At 40.9% G+C, this 21,497-nt stretch overlaps 1 protein-coding gene across 1 annotated transcript; it reads left to right on the top strand.

Annotated features, from left to right (window-relative positions):
- The first annotated feature begins 6,446 nt into the window (after positions 1-6,446).
- Positions 6,447-11,567, top strand: LOC146308947 (keratin, type I cytoskeletal 50 kDa-like). The gene is made up of 8 exons (XM_084744002.1): positions 6,447-7,007; positions 7,241-7,323; positions 8,752-8,908; positions 9,291-9,452; positions 9,558-9,683; positions 9,783-9,857; positions 9,953-10,101; positions 11,326-11,567. Exons 1-8 carry the CDS (start codon positions 6,513-6,515, stop codon positions 11,456-11,458), a joined length of 1,380 nt encoding a protein of 459 aa, XP_084600128.1. The 5' UTR covers positions 6,447-6,512; the 3' UTR covers positions 11,459-11,567.
- Positions 11,568-21,497: the final 9,930 nt, after the last annotated feature.

The following is a 21,497-nucleotide window of genomic DNA, read 5'->3' on the forward strand; positions in this document are numbered from 1 at the left end:
TTCATGGTGTTCATTTGCATGCACACATAAAAGAAAGCTGATTCATTGATACATCTGCAGCTGAATGATTTTGAAAAAAGAGATCTAGATTTTCTAAGTCATTCATTCAAAGCAGTGTTTCCCAAACCTGTTTTCTGGGGAGCCACTTTTTAAAAAAGACAGACCATCACAACCCAAAGTCACAATAGACCTCAATAATAAATCTTGTGAACAGTTAATTTGTGTATAAATTAAACTGTTTTTGCTGCCATTTCTGCATCACAGTATTCTATCTTGATGTACAAAACGTGATATAAATGCATTTCATGCTGGGACCCAAATAAAATCTCTGTCTGATTTAAAGGACCAGTGTGTAGGGTTTAGTTTCATCTGGCGGTTAGCCTGCACATTGCAAAAACTCTCCCCTTCCAGACACGCAGCAGAGCCGACAGTAGCTGCAAAAAACTTGTGCAAAATGTGAAAGGCCTCGTCTAGAGCCAGTGTTTGTCCATTCTGGGCGGTGCAACCTGGCGCCCTCCAACGAAAGAGGAGCCGTGCCTTCTGTAGATAAACAGCTCGTTATAGAAAGGACAGTTTTCAGGTAATTCTACACTAATTAAAGCATAATATATTCCATTATTGTTAATATTCGATCCTAAATCTGACACACAGGACCTTAAAAGGTTTTCTTGACACAGTTTGCACCTCCTGCGCCCTAATCTGCAGCCTCTGAGAACGTCCCCTGCTCACTGTTTTACCTTCATTAAACCTGAAAGCAACACCAGGCTGCTTTGTTTTATCCTCATCACAGTGCAAACGCTGCTGTCAAAACTTAATTACTGAACTATGTGACCATTTGAGGACACAGTGGAGCCACATCCTGTCAGACAAGCAGCATTCTTAGACTCACGAGCCAAAGAGCTCATGAGGAGAGAGGAAGGTGATCCTGACTGGATTTCATCATTGATAATGATAGTCTGAGCAAATATAATAAGATAATATTATATGACCAACATTCAAAGTTTGTGGCCAACATTAAATAAATAACATAAAATAACTTGCATTTAATTAACCACTGAACAAAGACGAGATGTTTAATGTTCAAACTGATAAACTTTATTGTTTCCTGTAAATTTACTCTCATCCTGCATCATGTTCCAAAAAAGTTGTGTCAGGAGCAACAAAAGACTGTGAAACATGTTGAACGTTCCACAAACTGTTGGAACGTTCCTCAGTTAAACAGGTGAGTTGGTAACAGGTGACAGGATCATGATTGGGTATTAAAGGGGCGTCCTGGAAAGACTCAGTGGTTCACCAGCATGGACGGGGTGAAGTTCAACACTTTGTGAAAAACTACAAACAGTCCAACAGTTTAAGAACGTTTGTCAACAAAAAAATGCAGGAATTTATAGATTTCACCATCTGTAATCTATAATATCATTCAGAGATCACACAGTTAGTGTCTCAGTTCACAAACACTGACTGAGTGTTAGAAGAACAGCTGATGGATCACAGAGAGAAACGTTTGAACGTTAAATATCTGGTCTTTGTGGTGGATTCAGGTGAATATAGGTCAGAAAGTTTTTCAAATCATTGGGTTCTTTTGTAGCGTCCAAACCTTTTTAGAATCGGGGCTTTAATAGCTTTAAAAGAGGAGCTTCACAGTTTTCTGTCTATGACTCGTTATGTAAGAACGATGCATAGAAACCAGTCCACCAACCAACCGTGAAACACACAGCAGATTAACTTTGTGCTTTCATACTTTAATAAACTGTGATAATCCTTCACTTCGTTTATGAGCGTGTCACTCTTCAGATTTTATTTCATCTTGGAATGAAACTTAAGTCTTTCAGAATCTTCAGAACACCCGACTCTCCTGAAGAACCTGATCAATCAGTGTTTTGGCAGGCGAGCTGAGCTGGAAACCACCAGGCTCAGGTTTTTTGCGGGCGGATTAATGGTGACAGATGTTTGGGTGAGTGATGGGTTGGCGCTCCGCTAACACTGCTGTCATTGTGTCACCGAGCAGAGAAAGTCATGCATGACACCGGCAGAAAACCATGAGGGGGGGAAGAGGTCAGGTTCAGGGTGTAGAAACAGGTTTGTTAACATGAAAGATTTAAATTTAACTGTTTGTTTTTTTTAATCAACCCTCCTGCAGCGTCTGCTGTGTTGTGTCAGGGTGTGATCGGCCCGGTGATGAAAGATGGGACGCTGTCAGCTGGGTGTGTGGTTTGTGACAAAGGCTGGAATGGGGAGAGGTGGTCATAAACAGGCTCGTAGTGGAGAGGAATGAAGAGGTGATGAAAGTGTTTAAATATTTAAACTACACAAACAGAAACTGTAATGGCAAACAGAACTGAGTTCAGGTGGGGACTGATTCATTCAGGGTTTAATTCCAGCCGGAGATGGAAAAAAGGAAATTATTATTATATAATCATTAAAAGTGTGAAAGTCAAGCAACGTGAGAAACAAGTGCTGTTAAAGATCAACTTGCAAAATTGATTAATTGAGCCTGTCACAATCTTGTCATGAAAACAGGTGGAGCGCACGGACGGCCCGGCGCTCCACCTGTTTTCACGTTTGGACCTATTTTTCAAAAAGTGATCAATCTGGCAATAATTTTCCCACTAATCAATTTGTCCAGTAAATGTCAGAAAAAATTCTTGTCAATTGAAAAATAGGTCCAAAACTTGTGGAGCGCACAGACGTACGAGATGCTAACATGGCGAAGCAGAAGAAGACTGATGATGCCGTGTTGCGAGGTGGAAAAGTTCGCACGTTGTGAAAGACTGCAAATGGTGATTGTTTGTGGAGCGGCGTGAAGACGACACGGCAAGAACACATGACTCCATAATCACCAAAATCATGTTCAACTGACCTTTTGGTAAGCCCCGCCTCCAAACAGCAACTGTCCAATCATAGCTTAGCAACTGTATCTAGGGCTGCGAAACTTTCCATTTCTCTCCATGCTGAAGGTGTGCAGGAGGCACTGAGGAAAAAACGTGTGGTGAATGGATTAAACTCTGTCTTCATCTGCTCTAAAATAAGCTGCAAACATTAGCATGTGTGGCTAACTGATGCTAGCTTTAACTTTACCTGCAGACAAACTCATTAGATCCACTGCATCTGCATTTGTTCTGTGGGGGTTTGAGGAGGAGGATGAGGGCTGATGAAGAATCAAAGTGGGTCGATGATGATGCATCTCTCTCTCTGGCTCGCTGTCTCAGGTCTAAACCGGGTTAACTTAGCTGTTATCCCGGCTCTCTTCCTGTGGTGATCGTGGTCCAGCTGGTCTGTCTGGGTGACCCGTCTCAAGGTCCACTGCACTAATCGAGTCCCTGCTCTTCCTTTTCCCACGTTGGAAACATTAAAACATCAGCTGGAGACTCTCAGCTGACTCAAGTCCAGTTAGCATTAGCATTAGCTTACATCAGCCAGCTACACTTATGAAATCTGCCTGTGAGTCTTTATTTTAGTGACAAAATGCACCGTCGTCAGTGAGTGGTGGAAATGATTCTGCTGTCAGTTGTTTAGTTGGTTTGTGGATTGTAGATGGATTCACTGGAGCGTTTCTTGTGGCTAATTGCAAACTTCCTGCTCGTGCATCTAATTTAAGATCAAACACGATTGATCAACACACTCAGGAGGGTAAAAACAGACTCAGCTGTCGGTGCATGTCTTTTTTTTAATTTCTTTGTTTCAGATTAAATATGATAGAAAAATAAGAAAACATTGATGCATCTTGTCAGTGACCTCCCCTCAGTCCTCAGCTGACCTCTGACCTCTAAAGGAAAATGAATCCTGTCACAGAGACTCTCACACTGTCACGACTCGTTCAGTGACCTTTCAAAAAACATGTAAAAACGCATCCTGTTTAATCTTTCATTTGATCAGGAAGTCTGTTGGTTTATTCATCTCTCTCACAACAGACACTAATGCCCCGGAGACTAAAAGTGTCACGGGAATGTTTGATGATTTCCATCAGTGAGCTTTCATCAGACTCCACCGGAGCTGCTGGGAGAGCTGCCACACGGATTTAAGGTGGCCTTTCTCTTTTTAACAGGACTCAGCACGGTTACTTCAAGTACCATGACAGGGAGTGTGTGGGTTCTTTATGAAAATGTTGATCTCTTGATCCCATTTGAGTCTCAGGTGGTTTAACAGGACTCACCTTTAAGAACCTGAGCAGTGTTACATGAGAAGGAGACGACCTTTAAAAACTTCAACTGCTGAGGCTGATATTTCTGCAGAGAAGCATCTTCACGTGTCCCGACTCGACTCCTGACTGTGGAAACACGTCACAGTTCGAGTCATATTCTCTTATATAACCAGTGACTCTCAGCTGAACTTCAACTCTAAATAATTATTAATACCAACGCTCTCATTCCAATATTCTGGTGAAAATTTATTCTTTAAGGATTTATGCATGTGAAATATATTTAATTTATGATTAATCAGGCATAAAAAGGGTCAGCTGTACCCTAAGGACCCCTGCCTCACTTCCTGGTTTAAAAAAGGCGAGGATACTGTTCAAACTCTGGTTAACTTTCTATTTTTAGACAAATTCATTCAATAATATTTCTATCAGATGTGTCTCAGCCATAACATGTCGATGTTTAAAAATGTGTGAGACTCTGAGACACTTTAAAAAATAAAATGTTTGATCACTACGACGACGCTGTGAAATGAAAACATGGAACATTTTGTCGAGTCTGTGTCTAAATTTAATAAAACATTTAATCAAAGTTTAATAAACAAGAGTTTGAAATTTTAAAATAGTTCATCACCACAGTTTAACACCAGGTGGGTTAAACTTGTGGGACATCGATCTGTCCAGTTACCAAGCAACAGGTGAACAGGAGAAGCAACAGCAAGACAACCAGACAGGAAATGGTTTTGCAGGTGGTGGCCACAGACCATTTTTCTCTGTCCTGATCCCTCCTGACTGATTTTTCAGGTAGCATGAGGTCCCACCTGCAGCCGATTCAGGTTTCACAGGTAGTCCAGGTAGTAAACCGGTTCAGTGGGCCCTGGGTTCCTCCTGGTGCAGGACGACGCTGGGCCTCACGTGGTCAGAGCGTGGATGTCGTTCCTGGATGATGAAGATGTCGATGCCTTTGACTGGCCTTCACGTTCCCCTGACCTCAGTCCAACTGAGACCCCCTGGACGTTATGTACCGACTGTCCAGGAGCTCACTGACGCCCTGATCCACGTCTGGAAGGAGATCCCTCAGGACGCCATCCACCGTTTCAACAGACACATGGGGGCCAAACACACCGCAGAGTCACGTTATGAGTTCACACAAGCTGAATCAGCCTGTGATTTTCATTTTTTAACTTTGATTTTCAGTCATTTTGTTCTTCATGAATTACACAGTGAAGAAATCAATATATCAATAAACATTTTCAACCTGAATGTTTTGTTTATGGAAATCCCAGAGGTGTTCCCTCAGTTTTACTTTGAGCAGTGTGTATCTGTTATTGTTGTAAAGCCACCTGTAATCTTAAATAAACAACAAAATGTTCCAAATAAAAACAAAATCTTCTAAATAAACTAAAAACTATTCTAAATGCATTACAAAATATTATAAATAAATAAATAAATAAATAAGAAAACATTCTAAGGTTTGGACTTATCGTCCTGTTCATGGTTTCCTTTAGTTTCTAGGTGAGCAGGTGAACCCTGGACTTTACTGTACAAACTGAACTTTGGTGATTCTGTACAAAACAAAAAACTGTACAAATCTCTGCTGGTTGCGTCTGATAGTTGCAGAAGGTGCTTCACGATGTTTTGAAACATTTGTGCACACTGATTTGTTCTCCTCCACACAAACAAGAGTAGAACGTTTGTTGCGTTCTCTGTGATGTTCCCAGTTAATGTGACCTTTACCTGACATGGTCCTGCAGGTCTTCATGCTCTCACAGGCCACGCCAGCATTGCTCTTAAGAAAACATTGATTTTACTCAAACAATAAACAATAAACTGAACGTTGTTGCAGTACGAGTGCAGAGCGAGCAGTTTGATTTTACAGGCTGATATTATCTTTAACCTCTCAGTGCCAGTAAGACTGTAACTGTATAATTATCTCCAACGCCCACATTCATTCCACACATGACAGACTTTCACTACAGTAAACTTCTGTGGACGAACTCCGGCTCTTGATTGGCTTTTCCTCTCTCTTTGACAGTCTTGTTTACAGTAATGCCTGCTGGGTAATTACAATCTAAAGGTTGCACAGAGCCTGGAGGTGCTGCAGACCTTACGCCTTGGCATCAATGAACCAAACCAGCACTGTCACGCAAACAGTGTGTTTGAAGGTTACATTGTTCCCTGACCATCCCCTGCCACACCCAGGACGGGCCTCTGGTGTACATACCTGGCTCTCAGCCTCACCTGTCGTCACAGCGTTTGCTGAGTGATTGACGGCTCTCCTGCTGCAGGAGGTTTAAATAGGAGGCGAGTCCTGCAGCTCCTCACTCTCCTCTCTGTGTCGTCTCCAGCCACAGCAGACTAACAGACAGCATCCATCATGGCCTTCGTACGCTCTTCTTCTTCTTCTGTGTCAATGAGATCCTCCTCGGGCGGCTCCGGCGGCTCCCTGATTGGCGGAGGAAGCCGCCGGATCTCCTCCATGAAGGCCGGCAGTGTGTATGGAGGAGCTTCTGTTGGATCTGTCCGCATCTCCTCGGCATCCATGGGTGGTGGCTACGGCGGTGGCTACGGCGGTGGCTACGGCGGCGGCTTCAGTGCTGGTGGTGGCTTCGGTGCTGGCGGTGGCGGTGGCTACTCGTCCTCCATGAGCTACAGCGTGTCCGGTGGCGAGGACAGCGTCATCGGCAACGAGAAGTTCACCATGCAGAACCTGAACGACCGCTTGGCCACCTACCTGGCCAAGGTGCGCTCCCTGGAGAAGGCCAACGCCGAGCTGGAGCTGAAGATCAGGCAGTACGTGGAGAGCAAGGTCGGCCCCACCACCAGAGACTACAGCGCCTTCTTCGTCACCATCGCTGACATCACTGCCAAGGTAAACCTCATCTTCATCCTCCCAGGTGCAGGTGAATCAGGGACAGAGCAGTGAAGGTTTTTTCTTGAATGAATGAGATCATGTTTTCAGTGACGTGAGTCTGGATGGAATTTATGAATAAACTCAGTCTGATGATTCCAGACTTCTTCCTTTTTTCTAACTTTATCTAACTTTTGTCTCTCACATGTGAGTGATGCAATGACGAGACTCCGTTTGTCTTTTTGTCCTCTCAGATTCAGGACGCCCTCAGGGCCAATGGAGCGATCCATCTGAGCATCGACAACGCCCGCCTGGCTGCAGACGACTTCAGGACCAAGTGAGTCTAAATGGAGGGAAACACAACTGATCACATGATCACTCAAGACTCATTCCTGCAGCACTCTCATTGCTTTTTCATGCTAACATTAGCTTTCAATGTTAACATTAATTTGTTTTTGGCTGTCAGTTTTGCAGGCAGTGCTAGTTTTAATCCCAGTGTTAATCATGCTAACAGTTTTTAATTCTAAAATCAAGTTTTTGTCATGCTAACAGTTTTAATGCTAACATTAAGTTTCTATGCTAATATAAGACATATTTTATGTTGTAGAACAAAACATGAAAATCTTTTCAGCTCATGTTAAACCACAGTTCAGATGTTAAACCAAAAAACACACTGACTTCCAGATGAGGGAACCACAACATCTAGAACAGAACCCACATGAAACCACAGACTCAGGTGGATAAAGACACTCTGACAGTCAGATGCACTGATGATCAGTCTCAGGTGTGTGTTGATTGACAGGTGAGACAGTTTCATGTGTCGTCATGCAGCAGCAGCAGCAGCTGTGACCTCAGGGCTTCACTTCATCAACCACAGCACACTGACACACTGACAGAAATCAAAGACTCATTCATGTCTTTCATTAAGACTGACACATTAATTAACAATATTAATTAACTTAAACATCATTAAAATGAAAGACATTCGACATGAGAGCAGCTCACAGTGCCACGTAAAGGGCTGTTTCACTGTTTTTAAACCTTAAATTGAATTTTCAAGAATTTAGAATCACGTGAAAATGTTTTAAAGGATAATTAAACTTTATCACAACAGGTGGCCAACTCTGAAAATAACAAAGCAGCAAATTTACTTTATCACAATTTAACAGTTTAATAATAGTAGTAGAGAGAACTGTAAGCCACCACTGTAGCAGTGGTTGTCATGGGAAAGGAGGGAAAAATGTTGGCCTCAGTAATGTTAGATTTACTGAGGAGTAGTGATAAATATTTTTCACAAAAGTTAAACATTTTCTTTCCTGGAAACAGAAGCACATTATCCTGATGTATATGGGTTCCAAACCTCTGGTGGTATTAACAATTACTGAGGCAGAAGAACAGCAGATCAACATTATTATAAACGGCGCATGATGTATGCAGCCTGATCTTTTCTACAGTTATGAAGATAAAAGGCCAAGTTCAGCCTGGGATCTGTCAGTGTCTGACTGAACAGCCTCAGAAGTTATATTTTACCATTTTAAACAAATGAAATCCATTTTTTAAAAAGTCATTTGGTGTTTTCAGAGTCATGAAACTGCTTCCATATTCTGTTGGTGTTCTGAGTGTAAATAAGATGGTAACTTCTCTCTGATAGCTGGTTTATGTGACTCAGTGTTTATTGTTTTATTGATGTGACAGTTGACATGATGGTGGATCCCTCCTCCTCCTCCTCCTCCTCCTCCTCCTCCTCCTCCTCCTCCTCCTGCAGGTACGAGAATGAGCTGGCCATGCGCCAGTCGGTGGAGGCAGACATCGCCGGGTTGAAGAGGGTCCTGGATGAACTGAACATGGCCAAGGGAGACCTGACGATGCAGATCGAGGGTCTGAAGGAGGAGCTGATCTTCCTCAAGAAGAACCACGAGGAGGTCAGTGGAGCGCACAGTGTCGAGTCCTGTTCATTTATTTGATTTGACCTGTCATCATTACATAAAAATCAATTTAATTTGAATCGTTTCGGTTCTCCCAGGCCTCTTTAGTGACATCTGTTGATCATTTCTAATTATTTGCTTTAAATTTCATAATGTGCACTTTGAATCAGATAAATGAATTGATTTATTTTAAGCATCTAACAGGATTAACGACATGAAAGCCACACTAGCAGCCCCTAGAGGCTGCGCTGTTAATTCTTGATATTTCTACTTCCAACATTTTGGAACCTGAAGACGATCAGCAGTTTCTGAAGGTTCTGTTAATGTGAATGCTGAAGAATAAAGAACGCAGTAAAACTGTCCTCTCGTCTGCCTGCAGGAACTGCTGGCGATGCGAGCACAGATGAGTGGACAGGTCCATGTGGAGGTGGACGCCGCTCCTCAGGAGGACCTCACTAAGGTCATGGCTGAGATCAGAGAGTACTACGAGGGGGTCACCGCCAAGAACCAAAGAGAACTGGAGAACTGGTTCCAGACCAAGGTAACACCATGACATCACTTCCTGTGGATGCAGAGATTACCTGGATGTTGCGTTCAAGTGTAGATTTGACCTCTGTGTGTGTGTGTGTGTGTGTGTGTTGTGCAGACGGAGACTCTGAACAAAGAGATGGTCACTCAGACGGCGACCCTGCAGACGTCCAGGACAGAGGTCACAGAGGTCAAACGAACGCTGCAGAACCTGCAGATCGAGCTGCAGACCTTGTTGGGCATGGTGAGTGTCGCTGCTACAAGAAAAGAAAGAAAAAGACAGATGTCAACTGATGGTCAACAGCTGTGACGATAACTTGTCTCTGTGTGTTTGTTTCTGCAGAAAGCGTCGCTGGAGGGAACTCTGGCTGAGACACAAAACCGCTACGCCATGCAGCTCTCTGGATACCAGATGCAGGTGAGACAGAAACAAATCAGCTTTCAACCGTTTCATGTCTCTACAGTTCTGGGAAGATTTTAATTTGCAACCTTCTTCTTCTTCTTGGTCCTCAGGTGACGTCACTGGAGGAGCAGCTGGTGCAGCTGAGGGCCGACCTGGAGCGTCAGGGACAGGAGTACCAGATGCTGCTGGACATCAAGACCAGGCTGGAGATGGAGATCGCCGAGTACAGGAGGCTGCTGGACGGAGAGGCGGCGAGCAGGTGAGACTCCACAGTGAAAACCCCCTTTTTATACCAGGAAATAAATGATTAAAACCAAACTGATGAGAAAAATTTAAGTCTCGAACAAACATCAGAGTAACAAGAACAACCTAAAGTGACAGAAATCATCTGTGGGAAACATTTATTTGCTAACATGGAGGGGGCGGGGCTTATGACCTATAGTGCAGCCAGCCACCAGGGGGCGTCCACATGTTCCTAACGTATCTTATGTTAAGATTAGACAAGATAAAACTTCTGTTAATCCAGAAGGAAATTTGTGTTTCAGATTGCTCCAACATTAAAGTAACAAACACTGTAAAAACAAACTTTTTACAAAACATAAGAAAGTTAAAAAGAAAAAGTAAATTTTTGAATTAAAAGCTCAACTCAAATTCTTGAGTTGTGAAAAAGTTTTACCAGCTGAGATAATTTACTTTTCTTCTTTAGATAAACTTGAATCTTTGAGTTTAAGAAACTCACCCAAAAAGTCTTTATATAATAATATATAATTACAAATCAGGTTCATATTTCACAGTGAATAATTTTTTGAAATGCTGAATTTTTGTGGAGTTTAAAAGATTCAAGTTTATCTAAAGATGAAAAGTAAATTATCTCAGCAAAACTTTATTAGTTGTTTTTTCCAGAACTAAAGAGTTTGAGTTGGGCTCAAATCTCTTCAAATAAGTTGCCCTAAATTTTTTTTTTCAACTTTTTCATTTTTATAGACATATTAAGACATTATAACCTCCTTCATAAATAAGACAAAATAAGAGCATATAGGCAAAAATAAAAGGCTTTTGTTTTTTCCTCTCATTAGTAAAGAAAATATACACATTATAAATTCTTTATTAAAAGATGTACTGCATATATAAATCTTAAAACTGCAGAATTTCCTCCACAGTCTTTTATTTATTTGGCGACATAAAATAAAATTTCCTGTGACCCACCTGAGGGCCACGACCCAGTGTTTGGGACCGACTGTTGTAGATGATAATAATAATGAAAAATGTAATACGGCACATGAAGGGTGAAGAAGAGTAAATGTGATTAGTAATTAAGTAAATAGACTTAATAGAATAATTAAGTAACAGAAAATGGTGTAATAAGTAACTAAGTCATGTCTTAATAACATAATAAAATAAACTCAGCAAAATAAGATGTTAATATGAAAAAAAATCTAAAAATCTGCCAGTCTGACTCATCTGTTTTCTGATTGGTCGACAGCATCAGCAGCTCCTCCCTCTCCTCGTCCTCCACGTCCACCACAACCAAGCGGTATGTGACGGTGGTGGAGCAGGTGGTTGATGGGAAGGTGGTCTCCTCCTCTTCCTCCACCTCGTCCTCCAGAGTCCTCTGAGCTGCTGAGGGCGACAGCCAATCATCTTCTTCATCATCTTCATCCTGGTTCACTGATGCTGAGCAGATGATCCGATTTTAAAAATCAATAAAACGAGAGTCCAGATAAACTGTGTATGTCATTCATGTCCTCTGTTGCCATGGTTACCTCAAAATCTCATTTAAAACACAGTAAATACGACAAAATACAGTTTTGTACCTGCAGATAAAACTGGACAGATTCAAGATTAAAGAGAAAAAATAGAATAAAAATACAAAAGAACAAACATAAAAAAAAATCATAAGTCAGATCAGAAGCTGATTGGTCAGAAGAGTTCATGTCTGACCAATCCCTGTTATCCTGATTTAAATTTATTATCAAATCATTTTCTGTGATAATTATCTAAATAAAATAACTTTAACACGACTTACTGAAGGAGTGAGCATAAGACTGACATGACACAGTCATAACTGTGACACAGCACCTCGCATGAACATGAAGGAGTCTTTATGAATGTTTATGACTGCTGTCACTGGTCAGTTTTAACACAAAGTTGACATTGTCTGAGGTGTCTTGGTTATGAGAACATGACCTGTCATAAACATGTCATAGCAGACCTAATTATCAGACTGTTGAGCTTTATGTTTTAACATGACATTGAACTGTCATACATGTTTGGTTTTGACACGACTGTCATAAGACCTTCATAAGTGTGTCATGAATATTTTCAGGTACAGTGGTACATTTTGGACTTGTCATAAAGATGTCATTAAGTGTTATAAGGCCAGTTTGATGACACTTTACAGAAATCTACTTTTCCAAAAATGTCCTCAGTATCTATAAATGTCCCGATCTTCAAAAACATCCTCAAAAATGTCTTTATCCACCAGAAATGTCCTCATGTCCTATAAAGGCTCTTTCTTTATAAAAATGTCCTTGAAATGTCCCGAATTTCTAAAAACATCCTGATTTCATAAAAATGTCTCCACTTCATAGAAATGTCAAAGTCTAAAACTTTTCCAAATTCCCTCACTTTCAAAAACTGTCCCAAATGTCCCAAAAATGTCCATGCTTTCTTAAAATGTTCCACAAATCTCCAGAAATATGTTCCTCATCTTAAAATGTCCACACTCTCTATAAATGTCCCAGCCTTTAAAAAATCCTCAAGTATTCTTCTTACCTAAAAAATGTCCTCACTCACTGTAAATGTCCCAACCTTCAAAAATGTCCTCTTTCTATAAAATTCCTTTCTTTATAAAAATGTCTCCAAAATGTCCTTGTGTTTCTAATATTTGTCTCTACTGTCCAAAAACATCCTGACTTAAAAATCCCCATTTTTTGATTGATCAATAACAATAATTAACTTATTTCTTTGTTCTCCTATAGAAGTTCTATTTATTCAACTGCATCACTGCATTTTTTCCTGTTCATCCTCCTGCAGTACCTCCGTGTACCACCAGGGGGCCCCGCCCCACAGTTTGAGAACCACTGCAGAAACTGCATAAATAAATAATGTGTTAATAATATTAATTTTACACAAGATTAATCCAAAACGTTGAATAAAATTCCTGCAGACATACAAATAAGAGACATTAAAAAGGTCAAATAAAGACGCGTGGAAGCTGAAATTAAAGGTTATGTTAATTAGTAACTGAAGTATTTGGTAACACTTCAATTCATAGTCAATAGGAGGTAATTAACAAGTAATATATCTGAAATTTCATCATAATTACTCACAAATTACCTCAAAATTAATCCTGAATTTCACAGTTAAGTGTGTGATAATTAAAAAGCATCATTTTCATCATGTAGTTGATGGTAATAAAAGACACATTTGGAATTTCTCTGAATTTGCCTGCAACTGTCTCCTGTAATTAATCCTGTACGTCAAACCTGTTTTCCACTTCAACTAGTGATCAATCTGGTGATCATTTTCTCCACTAATCGATTAGTTGTTTGTTCCCAGATGTGTTGAGTCTGAACATCTGTGAAGTTCTGCAGGTTTGATGTTCGGCTCCTTTGAGACAAACCCAGAGGCGAGACGATGCTGCCCTCTGCTGGTCCTCAGCAAACATGAAGTCTTCTCTCTCTTTTTTTCAGTCTTTTCTGTTTTTTTCTGCTCATCATTCCTGAAATGTTGGATTTGAAACCTCTGAGTGTTTTTGGCAGCAGCAGCTCTGCAGGCTGCTTCACGCCCGCATCACCGCTGATTTAATTTCCTCCCATCATTAGAGGTGAGATATTTTTTATCGGCCCCTCCGGGCTTCATTCGTTCAACTTACCCACATGGATCAGACACTAATACTCCTCTCATTATTGTCGACTCCCCTGGTTTTCTCAGAATGTTTTAGGATAAGTTGCATGATTTGATTTTCTCACGGAAAACAAAGAAAATTAATATTTCTGTTGGAGCATGTTTAGAATAGTCGCATTTTATAGGTAAAGTGACATTAAGGGTTTTAAAGGTGCTCTTAAATAGTCTGCCGGTGCTTATTTTCAATTATCTTGACCAGAGCTGCAACTTTTAATTGATAATTAAATTAAACTATTTTTATAATCAATTAATCAGTTTGAGTCATTTCTAAAGGAAAGATTCTGTAATTTCAGTTTCTTAAATGTGAATATTTTTTGGTTTCTTTCCTCCTCTTGACTGTCAAACTGAATATTTTTGAGCTGGTGACAAAACAAGAAAAGTTATTTCCAGATTGATCAATAGCACACACACGTCTGTGTGCTCCACCTGGTTTGCAGCCCTAATCTTGATTCATCTTCTTACAAACATATACACACGTTAAATACTTTATAAAAGAGAAATAAATGCTTTTAGGCTGATTTTGGTTTTATTTTCTTTCATCAGGAAAACAATATGGAACATTTTTGACCACTGAATTATAAGAATATAATTTAGATAAATTTCTTCCATCATGTTTTTATTTGGCGACCCAAATAAAATCTCCTGTGACCCTTCTGTGGGTCCCGACCCAGTGTTTGGGAGTGACTGTGTGTTTAGTTATTTGTGTGGCGACTGCAGTTTAACAGATAAAACAGAAACCTGAATCTTTTAACAACAGTTTCTGTGTGAATCCAGTTTGACTGAAATGAATAAATATCATGTTGTTTCTGCTCCGCAGGACAGAAGCTGAGCAGCTACAGAAGCCCAGAGGGGACAAACTGACTGGTAAAGTTGTCACTTGATCACACAAAGTGATGAAGAATACGAGTCTTCCTGCAAAGTTTGGACACGTCGTGTGAATCCAGCTGAAAGTTACGAGGCTTTTAGTGACTGGCCACGCCCTCTCCTCCCATCATGCATCGTTTTTTGCCAGTTGGTATGATGACAAACACGCAAACAAACCCACACGCGACCTCCGTGCCAAAGTTCAGCCTCCTCAGGCGAAAACGGTGAACACCAGGAGGAGGAGAGACGTTTCTGAGGACGACCAACAGAGAGAGCTGCTAAAAATGTCCTCATCCTCCAGAAATGTCCTCCTTGTCTGTAAAACTGTCCCAACCTTAAAAAACATCCTCAAAAATGTTCTCACCAAAATTTTCTGTCCCTGCTTCCTAAAAAAAATCCTTGAATGTCCTTGTGTTATAAAAGTGTCCCCAATAAGTATACTCTCCAAATTTGTCCACACTTTCTGAAAATGTCTTGACTTCTTAAATGTCCCCACTTCCCACAAATGTCCTCACTTTCCAGAAATGTCCTCCTTATCCCAAAATTTCCTCACTGTCTAGAAATTTCTCCACTTTCTAAAATACATCCGTCACCCACCAGAAATGTCCCTCCATTCACTTAAAAAAAGTCCTTGTGTTCCAAATATGTCCTCACTGTCCACTTTCTGAAAACATCCTGACTTTGTAAAAATGTCTCCACTTCTCACAAATGTCCCAAAAAGTTCCACACTTTTTAAAATGTTCCACAGATATCCTCATAGTCCAGAAATATTCTTCTTATCTAAACGTGTCCTCACTCTGTATAAAATGTCCTCACATTGTATAAATGTCCTTTCTTTATAAAAATGTCTCTGAAATGTCCTTGTGTTCCAAATATTTGTCCTCACTTTCCAAAAGCACCCTAACTTTGCTAAATTGTAACAACTTTATAAAATTGTCCCCACTTCAGAGAAATGTCCTCAGGTTTTATAAATTGTCGTCCCCTCAAATGCCCCATAAATGTCTTTGCTTTTAAAAAAAGTCCCACTCACAAAAAAATGTTTCCATATCTGTCCCCTTTCCAAAAATAGGCCATCTAACCAAAAATCTTCTCCCTGTCTGAAAATGTTCTGACTTTGTAAAACTGTGCAACTTTTTTCTTTATGTGATATTTTTCCAAAAACACATCAGCTCGTCTTTAAAATGTCCTCTTTGACAACTTTCTGGTTAATAAATAAATAAATAAAAACAAATCTGTTAAAAAAGTGTGTTCCTCACAAAGATCTGAGGACACAGAGACATGCGTGTGCGTTCCGACATCTTAAAGCCATAAATCATCACGTAAAGAGCACAGGAGCAGTTTGAATGTCCCTCGGGCTTCATGTGTGATTTTACTGCTTTTTATTTAATGTTCCTTCGTTCTCTCTTAAAACTCTGGCAGGCAGCTCAACTCCAATAAAAGAGAAAGTAAATCAGATGTTTCATGGGAATAAAAATAGCGTTTTACAAATGTTTTAAGAGCAAAATGTCACATTTATCAGAATCAAAATAAACCAAAAACTCTTCTCAGTTCTCTGTTAAAATGTTGCAGAGATCTGCGTCATGTGTTTTCATTACTCACCACTGCGTTCTGATGGAAAACGTTCAATTTAAGACATAAAACTACTGAAATTCTGTGGGGTTTTTGTAGTTCAGTTCAGTGACAATCGTCAGGTGTCTCTGGCCTGATACTGAGCAGTGATTGGCTGTGGTTTAATGACCTCTCAGCAGCAGCAGCAGTAGTAAAAGCTGAATCTGAAGGAAGTCTGACATTTACTATTTCATGAATCTTCAGGCTCTCCCTCGCCTCAGGCCGCCCTTCACACCTCCTCGTATTATATAACTCTGCAGTCGAACCACAAACTCCTCGTAAATCTGATCTTCTGTAATCTGACAGTTGTGCCGATGGCTAATTTTCTTCTGTAAAAGCAAAGAGGTGTAAATCAATCTTCTCGTACTGTACGACTGAGAGCGTACAGTGTCAGGTGCTCAGTGGTGAACGTGTACGTCCATCCAACCATCTTCAACCGCTTTTCTGAAATCGGGTCGTGGAGGTAAAGGTTCCAGCAGCCAGTTCTGACTGGGGATCCTGAGGTGTTCCCAGGTCAGGGCAGAGACATAATCCCTCCACATTTCGGCACATTTCGTATCCTCAGTCGTGACCCCTTCATGACCACAGGTGAGAGTAGGAACAAAGATTGACCGGTAGATCGAGAGCTTTGTCTTCTGACTAAGTTCTCTTTTCATCACAGCGGTGCAGTAAAGCGAACGCAGTGCCGCTCCTGCTGCTCCGATTCTCTGACCCATCTCACGCTCCGTTGTCCCCTCGCACAAGAACACACTCGCTTCAAAAAAAGTGTCTCCATGTCCCCAAAACATCTCCCTTTCCAGAATGTCTTCACTTTCTATAAATGTCCCCATTTTGCAAAGTTGTCCTCACCTTCCCAAAATAATATATGCCAGGAATGTCCTCAAATACTAAAAATCTCCCCCGTCCCTACAAACATCCCAGAAATGTCCTCACTTTAAAAAAAATGTCCCCACTGTCTCAAAGCATCATCATTTTATTAAAATGTCACCCCAAATATCATCACTTTTAAAAATGTCTCCATGTCCCCAAAACATCCACACTTTCTCAAAATGTTCCATAAATGTCCTCACTTTCCAGACATATTCTTCTCACCCAAAAATGTCCTCAATCTCTATAAACAACTAAACAAACTATTGGACTTCGTGTCGGACCCCGGTGCAACCAGAGCCAACAACCGAACCAAGACCACTTGACAGGGTGGATCTGAGGTTTCAAGTGGATTTTATGACACCAGAGTTGCATGATTTCAAAGGCAGGATTATTAATACATAAAACATGCATATGTTTCAAATCATTGAGCAACATGTTTGCATGTCAGCACCTGATTAACAAACCAAAAGCTGTTCAAACTGCAACTCTTCAGTCCATTAAAAGTTGGTGACAGTGATCCCACAATAATAAGTCTGAATCATTAGCGTGCAAGACGTCTCGTTATTGTCCTGTCTCTACCTGTTGTCGCTTATCATCACTTATTTCTTCATAGAGAACATAAATATACACATCAGGAGCATTAAAGTGCTGCAAAACAAACTTAAATCTGTCACCACAACTCAATTTCCTCCACCTGGGTTCTGGTGATGCAAGAAGACAATCAGACTGTCCAACCAAGAACCAAACAGTCAGTCGGTCTGTTGTCATCCATGCATGGTTCCTTCTCACAGAAAGTTCAGGGACAGAAAGTTCAGGGACAGAAAGTTCAGGGACAGAAAGTTCAGGGACGAATGTTGTCTTCTCTGACACTGTTCAAATCAACCACAGAGTGAAGTGACATTCTGGAATTTAACTATAAGATCCAGAGGAGAACTATGTCAACAGTTGACTTTCACACTTGATGTCAGGACTATGTTGTTCTTTTTAAACCTCAGCGTCGGTTTAGATTCCTGATCTGCTGCTCATTGGCTTCATTGACTTGGAGAGAAAAAGAAATGTTAAACCTCATTGTTGTCGTTGATTGGCAGAAGGTTTACAGAGCTTAAGCTTCATTCAGAGCCGAGGTGTGGTCGTTTTTTTACATTTCTTTTTCTCAAGGCCACCAGAGGAGAGCCTGAAGTCAGCGGAGAGAAACGAGCTGATTTACCCGTCAGTAATCCAACCAGAGTCTACTGAATCAAAGAGCCCTTCAACACGGCGCTGACCTCAAAGAGGCCCGAGTGGCCGACAGCCAGACACGATAATTGAACTGCTGAACTGACTGAATGTGAATCTGCACGTTCAGTCAAATTTAATAAAGAAGATGTTAAATGGCAGATTGGTTTGGATTTTTTTTTTCCTCTTGTCCATACTGGTCCTGAAGTGATCCCTTCTTAACACGACTACAATCCACACCAGCAGCGTTTTTAACGTCCGTCTCACGGAGCAGTTCGGCTTTCGTTGGAACAAATTTAAGAATCCACCGTGACATGATGTATGCATGAAGCTGCGATCCGCTGTATGGCAGCAGCGCGGTTCTCTGGACGATCTGACGCTCCGCCCGTTTAGTCCAAACTGAAATAACAAGGATACAAAGAGACTTTATCGTTTACAACAAGGCTGTAAAATGAGATTACAGTTTAGTTCCATCTTTGGTTAATCAGTTGGAACTGGATGAAGAAAGAAAGAAATATAGAACAAACTAGTGCTGAGGACTGACTTGGGACTTGTTGGTCTTAACTTGGCTGTAGTCTTGGGACTTGTTGGTCTTAACTTGGCATTAGTCTTGGGACTTGTTGGTCTTAACTTGGCATTAGTCTTGGGACTTGTTGGTCTTAACTTGGCTGTAGTCTTGGGACTTGTTGGTCTTAACTTGGCATTAGTCTTGGGACTTGTTGGTCTTAACTTGGCTGTAGTCTTGGGACTTGTTGGTCTTAACTTGGCTGTAGTCTTGGGACTTGTTGGTCTTAACTTGGCATTAGTCTTGGGACTTGTTGGTCTTAACTTGGCTGTAGTCTTGGGACTTGTTGGTCTTAACTTGGCATTAGTCTTGGGACTTGTTGGTCTTAACTTGGCTGTAGTCTTGGGACTTGTTGGTCTTAACTTGGCTGTAGTCTTGGGACTTGTTGGTCTTAACTTGGCATTAGTCTTGGGACTTGTTGGTCTTAACTTGGCTGTAGTCTTGGGACTTGTTGGTCTTAACTTGGCTGTAGTCTTGGGACTTGTTGGTCTTAACTTGGCATTAGTCTTGGGACTTGTTGGTCTTAACTTGGCTGTAGTCTTGGGACTTGTTGGTCTTAACTTGGCTGTAGTCTTGGGACTTGTTGGTCTTAACTTGGCATTAGTCTTGGGACTTGTTGGTCTTAACTTGGCATTAGTCTTGGGACTTGTTGGTCTTAACTTGGCATTAGTCTTGGGACTTGTTGGTCTTAACTTGGCATTAGTCTTGGGACTTGTTGGTCTTAACTCGGCATTAGTCTTGGGACTTGTTGGTATTTTTGGTTTTTCTCAGTTGAGGTGAGTTGGTGACCTGACACAGTGCAGACGTCTGATTGGTCAGAGTAGTGTCACATGGTGAGCGTGTCACTGATATTACCTGCTGTGGAAATCGAGCAGCTGTTTGTGTTGATGAAGCTCCAGTGTTTGTTGATCCTGTCGAGTCTGAATCCACCTTCTGTCTGATATTTTGGGTTTGATAAAAGACTGTGATGACAATGATGCCTTTGTTTTCACAGATCATATAGATACTATACGTATGTACATCTGTGCAGCTCCAGATGTTCTGCAGAATGAACCCTGAACGCCTCTCTGCTGATGTGTAATTAAAACAATGTGACAAGATTTTTGAATCAAGTCCAAACTGAACCTGAGTCTGCAGGAACAGGGAGCAGAATTTGCTTATAGCCTTTACTTGCAGATATAGTAAGTCCATATGGGAGCTAATATAAATAATAGAAATACCTGCAGTCATGCATGCAGAGACATAAACGCTCAGCAAATCTCACCAATCATTCAGGGATAAGTGGTTCAGTGGCTGCGGGGTTAAAGCTCCTACATGTGACAGCAAATCACTGCCCATCAATCAGATTCAGTCTTTTCATTCCTCAGATCAGAACTCGCTCTGCTGCCGGCTGAACACATGAACTCTCTCACACACAGCGGCCATATATTAACACACACACACACACACACACACACACACACACACACACACACCTTTAGATCCAGTGTGACTAACACTTCCCCAGGATATCATCAGTCTCCACTTTATGTATGATGTTGCACATAAAAACAAATAATTTCATGTTGTGTCAAACGTTAAACTCATGAAAGGCGTCCAAAGATGTTTTTGTGTAAAAATAATCAAATATGATGAAGAAGAAAACTAGAAGTTAAGAAAACAGAAAAAACAAGTTGCAGTAATCACAACAGGCTCCATGCACAGTCAGCACATGTGCTCTCATTTCAAACTATATTTAATGTTTTTTGCAAATATACACTCAATCTGAATTTGGTGGCTGCAATATGTTCCAGAAAAGTTGGGACATGAGCACATTTACCACAACAAAAACTAAGGAAGCAAAACTGATGCAAAGTCTGTTTCTCTCTGTGATCCATCATCTTTTCTTCTGACACTCAGTCAGTGTTTGTGAACTGAGACACTAACTGTTGAAGTTTTAAAGGTCAATTCTGTCTCATTCTTTCTTGATATTCGTCTTCAGCTGATCAACAGTCCACAGTCTCTGTTGTCCTATTTTGTGCTTCATGATGCACCACACATTTTCAATGGGAGACACGTCTGGACTGCAGGTCCAGGTCTGGACTGCAGGTCCAGGTCAGTCTAGGACCTGAACTCTTTTACTATGAAGACACGCTGTTGGAACACGTCCACAACGTGTCTCAGCATCGTCTCTCTGAAATAATCAGGGACGTCTCTGAAGAAGACGTCAGTAATGGCAGCACATGTCCATGTAGTGTCCTTTATACAATGATGAGGATTTTTAATGCAGTTTTTAATGCAGTGCTGCCTGAGGGGTCAAAGGTCACAGACATTCACTGTTGGTTTTCAGAGATTTCTCTGGATTCTCTGAATCTTTTCATGATATTATGGATTGTAGATGATGAAATCTATAAATTCCTGCAGTTTTGTGTCGACAAACGTTCTTAAACTGTTGGACTGTTTTTTCACAGAGTGGTGAATCTGACCCCGTCCATGCTGTGAACCACTGACGCCCCTTTAATACCCGATCATGATCCTGATTGGGAATATTTGCAAAAAAACAATAAAGTTTAGCACTTTGAACATTAAACATCTTGTCTTTGTGCTGTAGTTCATTGAATAGAGGTTTTGTAAATCACTGCGTT

Source organism: Lutjanus erythropterus, chromosome 19 (assembly GCF_056507025.1).
Source record: "Lutjanus erythropterus isolate fLutEry1 chromosome 19, fLutEry1.hap2, whole genome shotgun sequence".
Lineage (NCBI taxonomy): Eukaryota > Metazoa > Chordata > Actinopteri > Lutjaniformes > Lutjanidae > Lutjanus > Lutjanus erythropterus.

Bases quoted from the DNA above. Each gene is read 5' to 3' on its own strand.
- LOC146308947 (XM_084744002.1), top strand. From the start codon at position 6,513: ATGGCCTTCGTACGCTCTTCTTCTTCTTCTGTGTCAATGAGATCCTCC. The intron at 9,684-9,782 runs GTGAGTGTCGCT...TTGTTTCTGCAG, and splicing joins TGCAGACCTTGTTGGGCATG to AAAGCGTCGCTGGAGGGAAC. The intron at 9,858-9,952 runs GTGAGACAGAAA...CTTGGTCCTCAG, and splicing joins TCTCTGGATACCAGATGCAG to GTGACGTCACTGGAGGAGCA.